Raw genomic sequence first — 20,480 nt, forward strand, 5'->3', positions numbered from 1 at the left:
AAAGGATACCATGCATTTTTTCCTTTCACTTTTATAAAGGAGGCATTTGCAAGTATATATGTCAATGTATGCATACAATGCCTAAGAGAGCGTGTTACTGAAAATAAATAATATCTCAGTTAAATATTTTGGAAAACACTCTGACACAGCTGTGAAAAAGGAAATTTTTTTTTTTTTTTTAATACAACTCACAGTTGTTTTTTTAATGAAATTGTCTTTCTACTACTGCTTATCATGTGTACTTCATTATTTTATAAGGTATTGATTTAATGTACCAGAAAAAAGGCTCCATTGATGGAGTGCTTTTGCACTCCAGTCACACCTTTGGATCTATTTTTGTTCATTTATATAATATTTAATGTCTCCAGTTACTGGCGATTCTTACTCTAGACTACTAAATTTATTATTGAAATTTATAAAGCCTCTTTCACCTCAAATGCTAAACCATTGCATATAAACTGTTTTTTTCATGCGTCACAGAGTCACACATTGACAGAAACACAGGATGAGTGAGGCTGGGGGTGACCACAGTGGGTCACTTTTAGATGAACACTCATACTATAGAACCAAACTTGGTCACAGTACTACATCCAGCTCTGGGGTGCTCAGTACAAGAATGACATGGACCCACTTGAACAAATCCAGAGGAAGCCACTAAGTTGATCAGAGGGCTGGAGCATCTCTCCTGTGAGGACAGGTTGAGAGAGTTGAGGCTGTTCAGCCTGGAGAAGGGAGGGGTCTGGGAAGACCTTATTGGACCCTCCAGTACATGAAGGGTGCTTCTAAGAAGGCTAGGGAGGGACTTTTTTTAGGGCATGTATTGATAAGAGGGACTGGAGATCTTCTAAACTATCTGACTTCTAAAAATTTAGATTACGAAAAAATTCTTGTCTGTGAGAGTGGTGAGGCACTAGAATAGGTTGCCTGGAGAAGCTGTGGATGTCTCAGCCCTGGAACTTTTCAAGGCTAGGTTTAATCTGACTTTTGCTGCCTGGTCTAGTGAGAGGGCCTGGCCAATGACAGTGGAAAGGTGGAACTAACTGGTCTTTAAGATCCCCTCCAACTGAAATCCTTCTATGACTCAGATTCTAACAATTTTAGGAAGGAAAAATATGTGTTAAAGACTTCTGTTGCAGCAAGAATCTGTCTGCTATGGCCTCTTTACATTAAGTGGTAGATTCAAAGCCCCACAAACTGTGCTGAGGTATAAAGTTGCTGTATCAAGCCAAAGCACATTCACAAATCATGGGAGTGAGAAAGATTGCCTGTCAGATGCCTATTCACTGGGTCATCACAAGTTCTTATGTAGGAGGTAAGAGAGTTAAGGATGTGACAGAGCTCAGTGGACCAGCATGGGGAAATTCTGGGAGGCAATACAGTCCAAAGGACAGCACAATGAATGAATCCTCCATACCTGGAGCTTCCTCACTGTCAAGACTGATCAGAATTAAAAGGCTGCTGACATAGTTTAAAAGCCTTATGGCAATCTTTCAGACTTTCTTACCTGTGGATTATGTGTTTAGTGGTTGGAAAGGTGTAGGATTTCAGCTGTATATTTTTGGCTGCAGAAAAGGAGAATGTTTTTACATCAAGGATCATAGTTCCAGAAACACTAAAGTTGCTACAAAATTTGGGTTGTTCTAGATTACCAACAGTGATCATTTTCTTTTGCCAAACTGCTTTGAATATCTATACTTCCCTGGAAATTCTATCATCCAAAAAAGCACTGTTCTTGAACCATTATTAGCTTTTGAAATATAAAAGCATAGAAAAGCACAAAAAAATATATTTTAAAGATTTATGATCTTTAAATATATTTTTATATGTTTTTCATTAATTTATGTAATGTTTTCATTTTAGATTTCAGCACAGCTTCCCCCTAAAACAAAATAATATCATGAATGTGAAAATAGAAGGTATTTCCAAGAATTAAAACAAAAAAGTTGAGAACGTACCAACTTTCCTGTAAAACTTGCACAGATTCACAGAAGCTAAATATAAAGCCATTTTTCAAAGTTCTTAAAATTTTACTTCATGTTTTTCGCAGTATTAATAATATCATGCGATATAGCCATTTAAATACTCTTTGAAAACTTAACCTAATTCTTAAGAAGAGATATCTTAGTGACACAAGACATCAGGTGGTAGGGTTCAGGAGCTTCCTGAAATAGTTACTTGGGCTTCTAGCCAGACAGGTATGTGATAATAAAATCCTTTTCTTCTATTTTCTTAGAATAGAAAAAATTATTTCAGTTTTGTTCTGTCCATTTAAAACTTGGTTTTAAAGATGGGTGCATGTATAGTTTGACAAAATTTTGCTTTAAGAATATTTCCCTATATATCTAGTCTTGCATCTATTATAAGCAGTGCCTAAGAAAGGTTAAGTATATAAGATGATGAATTGTCTAAAAACAATCAAATGGAAAAAGAAACTATCTTGCATGTTTCTCTATTGAATTACAGTCATACTTAACTTTAGTGCTAGCATTTGCTGTCATTCCAATTACAGAAACCTGGAAATGGAGAAGTGTTTTGTTATATATTCAGAAATAATTAAACTTTTGGAACAGGTTTCCATGACTTCTGAGTTATGTGCAGAATGTGCCTCATAATGGAGTTGCAGTTGCTCCTGGTATTATACCAGGCTGCATTGTGAAGAGAGGCATATTAGAGAGAATCAGTGAGAATGAAAGTCACACTGAAAGAAATAATTTGCCTACTGCAAACTTGAATTGGGATAATACTTTCTCTTTGACTTTTATACAGAAATAATAAGAAATCTTCAGAGTTGACTTCAACTGTTAACAGCCAGAATGACGAGAGAAAAGTTTGGAATGTCAGTTTTATTATATCTGGCAGCATTCTGGTGGTATCCATTCTATGTCCTTCACTGTGTTGGTGAATAGACCATGAACTCTATGACTTATAAAATATTTATGGGTTTGGAAAAATCTCATTTAAAAAAGCTAAAAGTGAAACAATCATCATCATAAAACTTTGTGTGATTTCATAGAAAATAAAATCCATCACAAATAATATTTTTCTATTTTGTATATTTTACATAATTAAAAAGACTGTTTGAACTTCTCTTTGGCAGAGCACTCTTTATAACAATGATTTGTTTCAAACCTAAAAATCATCAGGAATCAAAATTTTAAAACCAGGTTTTTTAAAAAGATATCTTGAAATCAAAAATATATTCTTTACAATATTATGTATTGTGAAACTGTAAATCAAATTTGATATATTAATATGCAATTAACCTAATAAAAGGTATTTAAAATAAAGCTCATCTAAAATTGCTCAAACATTTCAGATTTAGTTGAAAAGCCTGAAAAAAGCAATATTAATAACTTTTTTAAAAATTTATTTTGTACAAAGCTTCATATCTGAATTATTTTAAACAGGCCTAACAGCAAAGGGAGAGTGATCTCCCAAAGAGTTACTTTTAGTTAATTAGACAAGCAATTCAATGTATGCTTCTGGACCAAAATGATAAATGTGATTTCTGTGTGTGTGAGCAAGAAAGGAGGAAAATAATTTCCTTTCTGTGTACACTATTGATTGTGATATTGGTTGTACTGTATTTCATTGTGTCCTGATGTGCAATGCAGCAGAACCTAGAAACCATAAAAGATGAAAGATATAATTCAAAAACCCTCAAAGAAATTGGTGATATTCTTTATAAAAAGGGATACAGAAAGATACTTTAGTAATTCATTGTCTCAGGTTTTTTTTCTGAAGTATTACTGTGGGGATCATGGTGTATACAAAGGTAGCACCCTTCTTTAATGAAGAGAAGCACAGGATGCAGAGGAGGTTTCTTTAGCTCTGTAGAGACCAGCGTGTTAGAACCAATGGCTGAAATTTGTAACTGAAGGTGTGAATTGGTAATAACCCCCCAAAACAGCTGTAGTACAAATGATGATAATCGGTACAAACTACCAATGGAAGAGGTGGCTTCTTCCTGTTGCTTTGTTAAGATTATACTTCATGTCTTTCTAGAAAGAGTTCTCTAAGCAGCCATACCTTAATACAGTTGTAAATGCAGGAAGTGCTAAGACCTGAGATGAACAGAAGAGATTGAATTCTAATGTAACCTGCATTAAAAAAAAAAAAAAAAAAAAGAGTGATTATATGCAGAAAGGAATTAAAGAATAAATAAGCAGTAAAGAATAAATGCAAAACACATGATGAGACATGGCTGCATATCTGATGTGTGTTGCTGAGTCATAAATTGTCTTACATTCTTATTATCAAGAAATCTCTGTATCTTAGATGCCCTCACTCCTAGGTTTTATAACATAAAATATTAAATAAACTGAAGTAATATGTAATTATTTCCTAAAAAATATAATTATTTCTTATTGCAATAAATTCTTACTTAAATGACTTGGTGAATCAGGTAGTATATATGTTAGCTGATTAATGTATGAGGAAGTTATTATCTACAGTGAATAAATGGGCTTCTCTGAGGAGCTGCTAAGCAAAATTTTATTTTCTGTGCAGAACAGGGATTGTTTGTTTAAGGTTGTAATATTAAGTAATGCAAGACTAGAAAGATATATCATCCTTCAAAGGACCTTTGTTGTAAAGTTAAGAAAAGCATCTTATCTCCACAACCACTGGATTGCAGCAGAAAAACAAATATATTACCAGTAAAAGAAACATGAATTTCCCTCCAAAATTCATATAAATATTTTACACTTTCCTAATTTCTCAATATCTAAATTGATTATATACAGTTTATATGTTTTTTTCTGAATCTGTAACCTGCAGGACTGTTTAATCATATCCTGTCTGACTCTTGCTCTGCAGTACTGTAGATTAAACAGTGCATCAGTGCCCCCTGCAGCCTTAAAACACTAGTATAATAGTAAAAAACCTCCAATGTTATTGATTGTTGTTGAAATAACTATTCAGAAAAAGAACAGCTTTAAATCCTGTTGTATCCTTTCCTTTTTTCTCCTTCCTTCTTTAAAAGTGAAATTTCAGCTCTTGGGTAAAGAAAAAACTCTTAAGAAATGTAGTCTAAAACTCAGGACAGACCTTGATATATTTGTGAGAATAAAAAGTCCCTTTTTTTTTGCATTCAAATACACTGGCATATGAAAAGCAGAAATCAGAAGCATAGAAAATTCAGAATATATATGTAAACTTCAAAAAGGATAGTTATAAAAAAGACAGAAATTCTAACTCTCAAAGACCAATTTCTGCAATGTGTAGAATGTTCAGAGAATAGAGAAATGCTGCTTCATCTCTGCTAAATTGTAGGCATTTGTGTGTTTTCATGTATATTTTTGAAAATTTGCTCAAAATTACATATATAATATAAAGATAAGTTTGGGATTTTTCCCTCTCATTCAGCTCCTACACAAATACTTCCAAAGACATTGGTAAATTTGTAGACACAGTATGAGTGATGCTTATACAGATTTCTTTTGAAACTCTGAAGTTTCAATGGGGCAATGGTTGGCAATAGCAGAAATTTAGGGTAATTTATCTATGTATGGGGAGAAGGAAGGTTTTCAGCTCATAAAATCATGAGCTGTTAAAATTGCCAACAGTGCCAAAAAGAAAACATGAACATAAATAAAATTAATTTTAAGAAAACACCTTGTCTCTATACAGTACATTAATTTTTTGAGATATATGTACTTCTGACCAGTTTTCTGAAGCCACATTCCCCTTTTTTCCCTCTATACCTATGCTAAAATTAAGAGCTAGGTAAGAGATGATGCTGCACTGCTAAAACTCATACAAGGTCCTACTTGACAATAGAAGTGACTTGGCATTCTTTAACTGCCAAAAATTTCTGTATTTAAATAACAAGATATAATGTGAAATTTTTACATTTGTAAGGATGAAGACTGGAGGCCAAATTACATTAGTCAATTGAAAATGCATTAATTTCCTAGAACTAACTATCTAACATGGTTCACTGATGTTACAAAATTGAGTAAGTATGGTATGGAAATGATAGGAAATTATTAAATCTCTTCTGAGCACTATAAACACAAGTGTGACATCAGTAACTTGCTTCCAGCATTTATCAATTATAAAATCCATTTCATAAACCAGAAGATATAAAGTATTCTTGACTGAATTAAAGTATATTAAAGAAATTTGGCAGCATTCGGAACTCTTAAGCAGTGAGATAGTTCTGGTTGAAAGTGAGATTAATTTTATTTACAATAAATAACTTTTTCCCTTCAGAATAACTTTCTAATATAAACAGAGTAAGGTAAATTCTCTAATTTGGGAATATGGCCCTGCAACCTTTAACAGATTTTTATCAAGTTGGATTAATTGAATCAAATTACTATTTTTTTACATTAAAAGGTATATTTATACCTCCTAAGCCCTCCTAAGCCCTTTGCAAATGGCAAATCTACTTGCCTTGGTAGGTTTTAGTTTCATAAATTAAATCTATAGCTTAGATATTTTAAGTCTTGATTGCTAAATGAGTTGTCAAAATTTTTCACACAGAAAAAGTTTTTTTTAATAATAAAGTAAGCAAAACATACCTATATCTTACACATATATCATACATCTTTTAATTGCCTGACTGCATTCATAAGATTGTTTGGTTGATGAGCATTTGGTTGATATTGTTAAATCTGACCTGCTTTGATTCAATGACCCTCTTAAATTACTAAAATCAATAGTTTAAATATAACTGAATGATTGAAAGTTACTCAAGAAAGAATGGCTGAAAAATATAGCTCAGTTTGAAGGTAAAAATGAGAAGTATTCTCTGCCATTGAAAATAATTTCCCAGATTTGCCTCTGGTGTCTTTTTTACTCTTGTTTTGAGACTTGTTTTGTAGCTGGAAAGAACAATTAGTTTTGCAAGTGGTGTTGCCTATTGCCAAGTCATAGCTGGGTACCCATCAATGACATAGTATTTGTGTTCAGGTAGTGTTTAAGATAAACAAAAGCTGTTAGGCTCAATGGATGCAAAATATCTAAAACTTCCAATGTTACTCTGGAACAGTATGACCACCTGATAATTTCAGTAAAACATAGTTTTAGCTTATTGTGTTTTCTACCTCTCTATGATCTTGCCTTCTCACAACCTTTGGGTTGATAAGAAGATGGGAGGGTATGAACAATCTATTTATAACATTTTTCTGTCAAATAATCCATATCAATGGAAGTCAACTCCTTAACTATTCCTTAATTATTCATAATCTTAATCAAAAGTGAATAGTTTAATGCAGAGTGGTGGCATGTTCTTTTGCTGCACTTGATCTTATTTCCTGTGCAATCTTGAATATTGCTCACATGTTGGAAAGACAGAAATCTGCTGACAAGGTATCTGGAGTTTCCTTATATCTTGTTTGTGGACTGTTATTTTTTTCTTCCAGTTCTTTACACTAAAAATAAAACTTCTCAGTCTTGATAATGTTGCCTGTTCCTATCTCTCCATGTTTTAAGATTTTCCTAAGTTAGAGTCACATTCTGTTACATGTGTAAGGTAACAGCAGTCCCTTTGTTGCAAACTTAAAATGCTTGAAGTGTTAGAAATATTACTTTAGGTTGTAAAAAGATAAGCTAAGCTGCATTCTCTGCTGTAAAGTTATATGATTTATGGTAAATGCTTTTAGGAAGTGTTTTCAATACATAAAAGTGGTTTGGAATGTTTTTCAGCTATATAATCAAAACACAGATGATTTTAAGTGTGACATAGTGAGCAGAAGTAGGATTTTTTTTCCTCACTCATCACAGTTGTTTTATTTAGTACTGTCTCTAGTTGACAGAGAAAGTTGGTTACTTTTCTTAGAATGTGATGAGCTGGAGATACCTCTCTGCATATACATTGTCTACGGGGAGAACCATGGTGGTCATCTCAAGCAAGTTTCAAAGCTCTTAGGCAGATAATATTTCACAAAGTGAATTCTGTCCTAGAATTTTATTTGTAGATGAATTTTTTTCAAATATTTAGGAGGAAAAAGACTATATTGGGTGGCATTTTGATACCTTGGAGAATTAGGAATCAAAAAGAGATTGAACATGAGGTCATAAGTGTCAAACTTAATTACTTTGTTATTGATGGTTCTCCTTGGTGCTCTCAGTATGGAATTTACAGTATTTGTTCGCTCTCAGGTAAAGTCAGAGTGTTACAAAAACCCATTTGGGGCAAAATTCAAATAGTTTTCCAATTTCATGAAAGATAAATATTACTTATACCAGCATTTAACAGTCTTCCTTTAGGAAGATCCCACTAGTAAGAGCATAACATTGTTTAATGCACCCTTACACTCATTCCAAGAAGGGAAAGTCATCTACCAGCATTGCATCTTACATTGGGATATGCTAAATTATGATATTGCTGTAGGGGAAAAAAAATATAAAATTGTAAACAATAGCAGCCAGCAGATAAAAGGACATACATATGAATATCCAAAATCGAACTTTTTAATTCTTAAACAGAAAACTCCTACTTCAATCAATATGAATGGTTGTGCACTTTGACAATATCTGGACCAAACAATAGTAGCAGACCCTGAAGCCTGCAGTTAATAAAGTGACATGAAATTAAAGCATCATTTGGGAGATTGATCTCACACTGTTTTTCTGCACAGAGAGACTATTGATGGTCAGAGGCCATCTAGGGTACAGCAATCATGAAATTTTAGAGTTTTGAATTTCCAGTGAAGTAAGGGAGAAGATCAACTAAACCTCTACCTTGAAGTTACAGAAGGTGGACTTCGGGTACCTTTTCAGTGCTCTATTTCAGAAACTCCCTTAGAAAACTGTCTTTAATAACAAAGTGTGCGTTCTCTGCTTGTTTCTTCTACCTCTGTCGAGGTCGGGATTGAAGGCACTTTGAGATGGTGTTTCATGTTCAGACTCAGGTGCTTATTATTGCTTATCAGTGATACAGCCTCACAGCTGTGAGTTCTGCAGTCTTTCATTAGCAAGGCATAAAATGGCCAAATATTGCTTGTTATAAGGCCTTTTAAAACTAAAATATCCAGTTAAGAAATGAACTAGATTATTTTCCCTTTTAACCCAATAACTGATCCCCTGAAACCCGCAATGTGGATCTTTCTGTCCAATCACAAAACATCACCCAACCCCATGAAGAAGAACGAAGAAGAAGGTGAAGAAGGTGAAGAAGAACAACCTGCCTCCACCCTAAAACCACCATCTTGCTTCATATTTATTTCTATATTCTAAAACTCCAAACTTTAAGTTTTCCACCCTGTGATATTACACACTTCTAACCAACTACGTACCCATAATCCCAGTGCTATTAATCAGTTTTGGAAGTCTTCTCCACAGCCTCAAGTCAAATACAGTGCTCTCATGTGAGTCTGTGCCTTTCAGCACAGAAAGTTTAAAGTTCTCAGCATCCAGGATTCCAACAACAAAGTGGTCCTCCTTAATAACAAAGAGTAGGTTAACCTTATGTGCCAAGAGGTGAGCCAGTGGGGAAGAAGGGTGGCCTGGCTGAACAGCGAGCTTCCACAGGACCTTAGGACAAAAAGGCAGTTTAAGACCTTTGGAAGAAGGGGCAGGCAACTCACAAAGAGTACAAGGATATCATTAGGTCATGTAGAGAGAAAATTAGAGAGGCAAAAGCTCTGCTAGAATTCAATCTGGCCACTGCTGTGAAAGGTAATAAAAAGGGTTTTCATAAATACATTAGCAGCAAAAGGAGGTCCAAGGAAAATCTCCATTTCCTTGGAGGGGAGCATTGTCATTGAGAAAGAGGAAAAGGCTGAGGTACTTAACTCCTTCTTTACCTCAGTCTTTAACAGAAAGACCAGTTATCCTCAGGGCAACCAGCTGCCTGAGCTGGTAGGAGCAGAATAGACCCCCTGTAATCCAGGAGACAGTAATTAGTGACCTGCTGAGCCACTTAGACACTCTGAAGTCTGATGGGCCAGAGTGAAGTCACTGGAGGGCACTGAGACAGGTGACAGAAGAGCTCACCAGCCACTCTCCATCATTTATCATCAGTTTTGGCTAAAAGTTGAGGTCCCAGATAACTGAAGGTTGGCCAGGAAAGAAGGTAAATCTCCTGGCTGGAAGAAAGATCCTGGAAGTGGGGGAGAGTACTGAAGATAAGAGAGGTGCCTGGAGATGAATACCAGGCACCGGGACCGTGGCTGGCAACAGTCAAGACCAATTACTACCGACAGCAGCCCAGTGTGAATCAACATAACTTTCCACTCAAGCTTCCCAGACCACCAGCAACCTCCCTGCTAGAAGTGGAAACCCAGTGAACATAGCAGGGCACTGGGGGAACTGAGCATGAGATAAACAACTAGGGTAACAGAACTATTCTCATCAGTTCTTAGGTAAACCCCTATACCCAGTTTAACTGTGGGCTGTTGTTTACTCTCTCATCTGTCATCCACTTTATTGATTATAAAATAATTTCTTCTTCCCAGAAAAAAATTACATGAAGTCTATTATTTTAGTTCCTTATTTTGTAAAATACCTTGTAAAATTCTATTTAGGGTGTTTCAAGTATTGTATTTTTTCAATCTCTCATTTAATATTACAGAGATTTTTTGACCTGTCATATTTACAACACTCTTTCTTATGCACTCAATGAGAATGCAGTCATATTTTAATTAAATGCTAAATTACTGATGAATAAATGATGTTTGTGTTTATGCATGTCAGCCATTCTCCAGCATTAAGATACAATTAGAAATTAAGTCTGGAAGAAAGACTAGATGATACATAACAGTTCTCTGCATTTTTAACTCTTTCTGTACCAATAATTTCTACATATCATTCTCATCTTGCTTTCAGGACAGCTTTTATGTTAATTTCTAGAGTGTGTGATACAGAATGCTTTTTTTAATTCCTATTTCTCTCCAGTAACAGAGTCCCTGAATAGAAAAATGCTTTCTATCCAGGAATCTTAATTAATATTTATAAAATGTCATGGTTTAACCCCCAGCCAGCAACTAACCCCCACTCAGCCACTTGCTCAGTCTTCCCTGGTGGAATGGGGGAGAGAATCAAAAGGTATAAGTAAGAAAACTTGTGAGTGGACATAAAGACAGTTCAATAGGTAAAGCTAAAGCCATGGACAAGCAAAGCAAAACCAGGAATTCAATCACCACTTCCCACAGGCAGGTGGAGGCTCAGCTATCTCCAAGAAAGCACTGCCCCATCACTTGCAACATTGACTTGGGAAGACAAATGCCATCACTCCAAATGTTCCTTCTTCTTTACCCAGCTTTATATGCTGACTCTGACACAGCACAATCAGCTAATTGTGATGGGGTGTCCCTTTGGGCAGTTGGGATCAGGCTGTGTGCCCTTTCAACTCCTTGTACACTCCCAGCCTGCTCACTGGTGCGGTGGGGTGAGGAGCAGAAAAGGCCTTGACTGTGTGCAAACACTGTGGCAGCAACTAACACATCTCTATATTACCAAGACTGTTCCCAGTAGGAATCCAAAACACAGACCCACAGTTGCTACTGTACCTCTATCCCAGTGAAAACCACAAATGTAGGTCTTCCCTACTTTTATTAAGCGGGTAAGACCTATTTTTAGCACATGGGGAAACTAATCCTAAAAGAAATAAGGCAGTTCATGTGTAAAAATCATTTAAAGGCCTAAACTATTCTTAAGTGAGACATCTAAAAGCAAAGTATGTACTCTTAAAACTGCACTTTATCTCTAATGTAATCAGGGCACATTGAATTTCTAGCCTACCATTCATTTCTGGAAGCATCTTGATTGTCTTAAGAGTCCTCCTCACACTTGTTAGGATCTGAGAATGCCTCTATTTTACGGGTGTGTCTCAGAGAGAACAATATCTCCTAAATATTCCCAGAAGAAGTTGAGATGAGACTGTAAAAGACAGGTCCAGTATTGGTACATCCCTTCTTTCTGTTTTTATTCCTCAGATCAGTGATAAGAGCACTCTACTGGTTTATCAGATTCTTGACTTTAGTTCAGCTCTTAGCTTGGTGAAATTATAAACACCTTCCAGAAGTGCTGTAAGAACTCCCCAAAGCAATCTGTTTGTCTTTTCCGTCCTGCGTGGAATAAGCATTGACTGAGTTGAATGCATAAAGGAAAAGTGTTCACATATGGTTCCCCATCCCTTGGGCTAGAATATTTATCTGAGTACAGATTTGTATTTTTCCACTCTGTTAATTATTTTTAAGTATATTTTTTGAAGCATTTCAGGGTGTTTTTCTTGTCAATGCAGGGTACTACCTATCTGGAGAATATTCACTGTGGGCAAAGACCAAAGTATGGCTACTATAGCCCCAAAAATTAAAATGTAGAAGTCTTGCCTAAATGAATTATTGCTTAGGAAATCAATTACATATTCAGGATCTAGAAGTACTCCTCCTTTCTCCCTCACAGACACATTGTGCAATAATATTGCATAGGTAGATCATGCATTTTGGAGCCTAAATTATAGATGGCATCAATGAGGTAATGAACTGCTTGAACTTAAATAGAATCTTTGGCAAACAGTAGTGACTGCATTCTGGAATTGTGATTTTTGAGATAGTTGTCATAGCATCTCTGTTACAGGAACCCAATTTAAACAGTAGAATTTACTCAGCCATTTAGGACTGGAACAGAATGCTTATATTCTAATTTTGCAGAGCCTTTTCAGAAGGAAAAGTACAGTGTCATATTAAAAAAACAAAATAACATTTTTCATCTGCTGAAAGAATCTTCAAAGAGAGAATGAAAGTATTTATTTCCTTTCAAAACCACCAGTTCCAAGAAACAAAAGGGTTGCAGAAATCAACAAAAAGATGCAGTGCTTAGGCCTTTCAAGTGCTCTTTTTCTAAATAGCAGCTAAGATGAAAGTGGTAAGAGGTTTTCCAACTGTGATTATTGACTAAATGTAAAAGAGAAAGCTGAAGTTCACATAGATTTGAGATTTGTTTAAACTTCAGAAAGTGTAAGATTTGCACACTGGTCCACTCCGTGCTTAGTAGTTTGACTTCTTTCCTTTTTTTTTTTAATTAATGTTTGGATCATTGGCATATGTAATCTTTTATACTTAAGTGAAGATCAGTGTGAACAACTGAAAGATTTAATGCTCCCTTATTTCTTCAAGCAAGCCAAGTAAAAACATGACTGGATTTGGTACAAAAATTCAGTTCTTCAGTTTTAGCAAAACCTTGGTTTTAACAATTGTCCTAAACTTAGGGACTAAGGGTATTTTTCAAGTATCATCTAAGGACCACTTACTTCAATATCTAGTTTAGAAATGTCTTTTCTATTAAGCTTTCAACTATTGTTGCTGCAATAACTTATTTATCCATTGCAAAGTTCATGGAATCTATATACCTTAGAAGAAACAACAGGAATATGTCTCAGTACGTGTGTTTCCTTTTCCTCTTTCCACTTTCATCTGTCTGTAACTGACATTTCTTCCCATATCTAGCCCCAGCATACATCCTGGAGTTTAAATTTTTCCTTCATATTTGTAAATAGGGCTTTCCTCAATTTGATTATATCTGTTAATTTCATTGTCACATCCTTGACTGCATTGTATATTGAATATATTATTTGCATTGCTAAGAGTTTGCACCATTAAATGAGATTCCGTGTGTGCAAAAGCAGTTGCAAATAATGATGTTATTCCAGTTGTGATTTTTTTAATGGAAAGCTGCAACTACAGTATCACTGAGTTCTGCTACCAAACGTTGTGGCTTGTAGGAGGGGGAAGCTGGACTCACAGTCTGGAACATTTACACTGAAAATTTAATTTTTTAAGAGATATGCCTAACCATATATCATCGCTATTCAGAAAACTGACCCCTGGCACTTCCAACTAAAAGAAAAATTGTCATGAGTGAGGAAATCAGGTTCACATATAAACTGCAGAATATAAACAATCTATATCTGGTAAGCTCTTGAATTGTTTTCCCAATTACTGTGTTGAGTGATGTAAATGGTGTCTCCAGGAGGGTAAGTGCACAGATACACTGCTCTGTGGATTCATTGAAATCAGTGAGATGCCATTTAAAGTACTCTGCTTGACATGGTTGTGAACAGTGAAATAAACAGCCTGTAAAAGGCTTTATTCATTCCTGCCAAATTACATTCAAGGTACTAGGTATTTATTCCTGTTTAAACCAACATTTCCACTAAGTGCAGTTGTTTCCAGTTTCATAAACTTTGAAATTATATTATACTATGCATGCTAATGCTCTTGAAAAATCTTTCTTTTGGATCCAAATTCTAAAACATCCACTTAAAATAATATTCTGTCACAACATAAGAAAAATGGCAGATGCACAGTTTTCCACTGAAGAAAACTGCAAATAAAAGCAGTTGCTTCCCAGCACAAACTACTTTATTGACAAGATAAAAATACAAACTGCCTTATCCCACTCATATCAGATAAGGCTAAATCCATTACTCCAGTAATAAAATGTTAAGTGCATAAGTACCAGAAGATATAGGCAGTGGAGATGTTATCATATCACGGGGACTCCCGTGCCATTGCTTGTCTCATCAACCTGCTTCATGGGAAATGTCAGAGTGCTTCTGTAGACACATCTGCCATCAGCCTGATAATGAATTGCTTGGGGGAAAAGTCTGCTCTCTTTGCAGGTCTCAGTTTGAAGTCCATTATATAGATAGATGACCCTGAAAAAAAAAAAAAAAAAAAAAAAAAAGGCTCTCTTAAATTTAGGTGGAATTTCTTGCATTTCAGTTTGTGTCCATTGCTGCATATCCTGGCCACCAGCAAGAAGCATCTGCTTCCATCCTTTCCCCTTCCCTTCTTCCTCAGGTATTTATACAAATTGACCATAATTTCCAGATCCTTCCTTTCTTCAGGCTGAGCAACTCTGCTTGCCCTGGTGCATGGGCCAAACTGGCAGCACACAGGTAAGCCCCTGTCAAGGCTGAGCCCCTCCCTACCAGGTCAGTGCAGAGCAGGGCATCCCAGAGGTTTTGTTAACTTTTTAAGCTGCAGTGCCTCTAACTTCACACACCCATAGTTTCAGGCTCTTACTGGATAGAGGAGAGTATATGGGAGAGGGAAACACACTGCTCTGGGTACGTGTGCTTTTGGTTTAATAACATAACATCAAACATGACCTCTAAGTACTATATTTCTGCCATTCAGTTCATCATACATCTCCATGAGTGGCAAACAATGTAATATAAAATAAACAAGACTTCAAATTGCACTAATGCCTATGTTTAGACAAGCATTTCAAGTTTACATGCACTCAGCTATGAAGCACAATCTTGCAGGCCTTTAAAACTCAGCTTTTGGAGCTCATTTTAAGATTAAAAACAATGTGTTGATGCTTGCAGCAAGTTTGAAGATCTTTGTGTGCATTATTGACCTGAGAGGCAGTGACAGGCTGGGAAATTGAAAAGAATAAAAACAAATATAAAATTGTGGCATTGTTGCAGAGTGAATCAAGTTTTGCTTGATATATTTTTGTTACACTTTGTCAAAACTTTCAACACCTCAATTACTATTTTGCTTTAAATGCTTCCCAGCTCTTTATTCAAATAATGCTGTAGTTAAAATTCATTGAGCCGAGGTCATTGCTTATTCACAACAGCAGCCTGAACGGCGTGTGAGTGCAGCTGCAGATGTTTGCCCCACTAACCAGCCCCAGCAAACCCTTCCCCGCTTTTGTGGTAAGGCAGGGAGCTGCGGGGTGCCTGGAAGCAGTGCTGGCACAAACATAGTCAGGCACCATCTAGAAGCAAAACATCCAGAGCAACACTGCAAAGGCTGACATCCTGTGAAAAATTAGCAAATGAGCCGGGGAGAAATCAGCCTACCAAGTTGCTTTCCTTTCTTTCTTCTCTGCAGATTAGAATGTCAACCAAAAAATGAAGCAAGGCTGTATTACTTGCGCTCATAAAATTTCATTTAAAGCACACTGCTGTGATTCTATTTTAGAGAAAAACAGTAGCTTCCCATCAGAAAGGGGATGTGAAACTTCCACAGCTGGAAATCAGTGCTTTCAGCAGAGACAAGAATGCACCTGCCAGTCAGACAGCTCTCCCTCTTGTTCAGCATTTTACCCCTGACAGTAGCTGTAACCAGGTTCAGAGGAGTAAATTTTGCAGTGGTCAGATAGGATTATCTGTCCTTAGAAAAATGGGCTCTCTAATAGCTAGTAGTAAGAGCTTAGTTTATACTGTGTTAATTCCCCAGGTTTTATGTAGTTTTTGTTGACTCTTTTTTTTTCAGGAATAACAGAGAAATCAAAAAATACCAGTAATTGCTCCCAATAAATTTCTCCTGCAAATGTCTAAATCTTTATGTGAACCTGCTATTAGTTCAGAGTTTCTACAACATTTAGGTTATGCTTGGGGACAAAATCAAGATTTGTGGTTTATTTACTTTTAATCAGAGTTTGTAATCCCAGCAGGTGACTAAGCATTTTTAATTTGCTGTGCTAGCAGATAGAAGATATGCTGTGCTTGCTGGTAGAAGATAACACATGTTAATGCACCCTTAATACTGCTCTGAATGGAAAAGCCTACATGAAGTTCAACAGAGCTATTTCCCTTAGGAGAAAAGTATTGTTATAAATCCAGCAATTACATTGTTTTTATTGTATTTATATAAATGGAAATGTTGTTCAATTCATCTAAATGGAAATAAACAGTCACTTATTTCCTTAAAGCTTCAAGCCTTTTATTAGCAAGTCCTCTGCCTCAAACATATTTTAAGGATTTATATTCAGCTACCTTGATGACTGCGATTTTTTTTGGATGCTCTTCTCTCATATAAAGTAGATAGTTGTCTTGAAATCCTCATTGCTAAGCACCACAGTGTGTGTGTCTTGGCTATTTTGTGTTTTGGATGCACACTGCATCCCTGCTTAAGTATTCCATTCTAATGTTTTCCTTACTATTATGGCTCTGCACATCTTCTCTTTACTGTCACATAAGCCCTGTGTCCTTTTTGTTCTTTCCCAGGCTCCAGTCCTTTCTCAGTTACTGTGCCTTTCTCAGTTACTGTCCCCTTAGATATTTACTTTGCCCTAAATTATTTATCTCCTTCCTCTGACCACCTCCTTTTCTTTCCTAACTGCCTCTGGGCATGTATCTGTTTTTTTGCTGTATTGTTAATTTAGAGAAGCAGATTTTTAATAGTGACATTAACAGACAACTTACTTACCTGGGATGGGTTATGTTGGGTGGAATTTTTTTCAGAATTTTATGAAGTTTGTTGGTACTTTCTAAAATATGGATTAAAAAAAAGTAAATTATTAAAATCAGTTTTCATGTAAATGGGATATGTAAAAAATTTGGAAGCTAGACTTAAGAAGAAGCTAGACAGATGCATGGAGTGGTGAATGCAATGATGCAATGTCACATTGAATGCGTCCCCACCTATGTTGTTTCTGCAGTTGCTATCTACTGGTGCATCATCACTTTCCAATGCTTCTTTTTAAGACATATACTCACAACTCTAAAACATGGTGAAGCAGAAGTTTTAGCTGATCCAAGAGCAGGTGCCAGAGAGAAAGGAAAGGGCACAGCAGGACCCAATATATGAGCTTCTTTCTTTTTCTTTTTCTTTTTCTTTTTCTTTTTCTTTTTCTTTTTCTTTTTCTTTTTCTTTTTCTTTTTCTTTTTCTTTTTCTTTTTCTTTTTCTTTTTTTTTCTTTTTCTTCTTTTTTCTTTTTCTTTTTTTTTTTTGCTATCATTTTCACCAAAATAAGTATGAATTTTTATGTTAATCTATTGATGTTTAACACATTGGTAAAAAATACTGTCTTTTGCTAACTGCGGTGCCTATAAACCATTGCAATAAGGACTTAATTTCTGTGCTCTGTTTTGCCTAAAATTTTAGTGATAGTTCAACCACATCTCCCTTTTATAAAATCATGGGTTTGGGTTGGAAGGGATCTTAAAGATTCTCTAATTCCAACCCCACTGCCATGGGTTGGGATGCCATTCACCTGAAAAGGTTGCTCAGAGCCCCAGCCAGCCTGACCTTGAACACTTCCAGGGTTGGAGCACACACAACGTCTCTAGGCAACCTAATTCAGCGCCTCACAACCCTCACAGTAAGGAATTTTTCCCTAATATCTAATGTAAACCTACCCTCCTTCAGCTTAAAGCCAATCCTCCTTGTTCTGTCACTACATGCTCCCACGGAAAATCCGTCTCCAGCTTATCTGCAGGTCCCTTCAGGTACTGGAAAGCTGTAATTTGGTCTCCCCAAAGCCTTTTCTTCTCCAGGCCAAACAGTCCCAACCTTCTCAACCTGTATTTGTAGGAGAGGTGCTCTAGAACTCTGATTATTTGGGTTTTTTTTGGCACAACATTAAAACATAACAGAAATACTCACAAAGTTTTAAATTACCAAGGAGGTATACACAGTAAGATATTTAATTAGATTGTAGTTTCCAAATTAGAATTCAGAATCAGAAATTTCTTTCTGAGAAAAAAATTGTATCTCTTGAACTTCAGAAAATAAAAGAAGAATGTCTGTCTCCTACATAAAATTCAGTTAGAACTTATTTTTTAATTCATAAAGCTCTTCTTGGGACTCTTGATTCTTTTTGCTTTTTCCTCACCATAGTAAACTTGTGTGATGCGTGTAAGTTGTTGTGCTTGGTAAATTGGAAGCCTTACATTTGCACAGTTTTAGTGAGTCACAAGTTTGGCTCTCTGGTAGAAACAAAAAACTGTAATAAGCACAGCTGACAAACAGGTGATATTAAACCAAAAAGTCTCTCTTTTTCATCATCTTTCCCCTTTCTCCCCAATATTTCTGTGAATTAGAAGGTACTGTGTTTCTGTACTACAGCTTTTTCCCTTCTGCTATGCATGCTTGATCTACATGTATGGAAGTCTCTTATAGAACTGCCTTACAAGTTTTGGTAACTTCAAGAAATGAGTTATTCAGTAAGTGAAGCCTGTGTTTATTTTTAACTGTTGTTGACATCCACCAAAAATGATTTTTGAGAGCACATAAAAACTGTGCTTCTTGCATGAAGGCTATTCCTTGCTCCCTCAGAGAAAAAAATACCTTCACTGTGTTTTTGCTAGTTTTCTGGATGGGGACTAGATTTGGGAATTCCTTATGTATTCATATTTTCTTAAATATAGTCTGAATTTCTATTTAAAAACAACAAAATAATATCAATTGAAGCTTAAGTGCAGTAAGAAAAATTAGCTCTCACAGGATTATTTTGTTTTGATATGTTGTCTTTCTCCTTTCAGAATCTCTGTACCCACGCGTCTATCAACAGCATTCCCTGTGGTTTCTTCTGATGTGTCTCACTTGCCTGACCCTGGTGTGCCCTCTCAGATTTCCCCTGCATTTCCATCTGTGTGCCAGGAAGGGCTGTGCCATAATGGAGGGACTTGTCACCCTCTCTCTCTGCCTACTGGGACCCCCTCGTTCCAGTGTGACTGCCCACTACACTTCACTGGTCGATTCTGTGAAAAAGGTAATTGTGATTAATTTTTCTCTATTAGTTATGAAATGAAAGTCTTGTACTGATTTGTAGATGAAAAGGGAGAAGAGGTATTGATTGTCATATTTCTCTTCTTTTCATCCCAGTTACTTTTAGTTAACTGAGGAGCAAATTCATTGAGGTAATCTGAATAATACTTATTTGTAGTAAATTAGATTATATCAGTCAGGCACACTCCTAAGGATTGCAATTTGAGTTAATGAAAAAAACATTGCATTTTTTGTGCAAAACTGTAGTGCACAGTTTTAATGTATGTTTTTCAGTGTATTATTTCTGTGACAAAAGTAAGCTGACTTCCTCAAAAGATAATGTTTTCCATTTCTACAGACTGGGTTTTTTCCATCACTGTATCAGATCCTATGTTGAAAAAAGCTTTTCTTTTTCTCTGTAACTCATTTATACTTCTACTAATGTTGCTCATAAAGCACAGATCAATCAAATGAACATAATTGGAATCTGAATAAAAAATAATTCTTTTGCTAATTTTGATTTCTTTGTAAAATGAATCAAGGCTATAAGGCAAACTGATCAATATTTCTGTTTTGTAATTGTAATTGCTTTTCATTATTGCTTTTCAGAAAGTTCTTTTTTAGAGTAAATTTCATAGCTGGCTTCAAAAACTGTTTTAGCTTTTAAGGTACTGTGGTTTATGAATTGCAGTAGATAATTCTCATAGCGCTAAAGGGCATTACTGGTGTACAGGAAAAGAACCAATAAAATGTCTAGAATATGGTTATATAACTGTATCATCCTCCTAATGAACTTCCCACAGTATGAAGTAAAAGCAACTAGAATTAAGAATGCCCTTGCCAGACTGCTAGTGTATGTGAGTTAGCATCACATTGTATTACTGTCTAAAAATAGGTCATTGCACTCCCTATATGTGAAAGCAGTCACTGACTGTCAGCTCAAAAATAAAAAAATTGTCATGTTGCTTAGATATCAGAGACTATTTTACCATGTAGCCTTTTCAAGTTTATAATAAATCGTATATTTGCAAATTTTCAGTGTTAAAATTGAATCCCATGAGTATTTTCTACATCTTC

The 20,480-nt window shown here is 35.7% G+C and overlaps 1 protein-coding gene across 1 annotated transcript in view; it reads left to right on the forward strand.

Moving 5' to 3' along the window:
• Nucleotides 1–20,480, forward strand: part of EYS (eyes shut homolog) — a 725,122-nt gene that overhangs the window by 514,777 nt on the left and 189,865 nt on the right. The window contains 1 exon segment of the mRNA XM_053974015.1: nucleotides 19,178–19,407. Within this exon segment, the coding sequence (XP_053829990.1) occupies nucleotides 19,178–19,407 (230 nt within the window).

The sequence above is a fragment of the Vidua macroura genome, chromosome 3 (genome assembly GCF_024509145.1).
Source record: "Vidua macroura isolate BioBank_ID:100142 chromosome 3, ASM2450914v1, whole genome shotgun sequence".
NCBI classification, from domain to species: domain Eukaryota; kingdom Metazoa; phylum Chordata; class Aves; order Passeriformes; family Viduidae; genus Vidua; species Vidua macroura.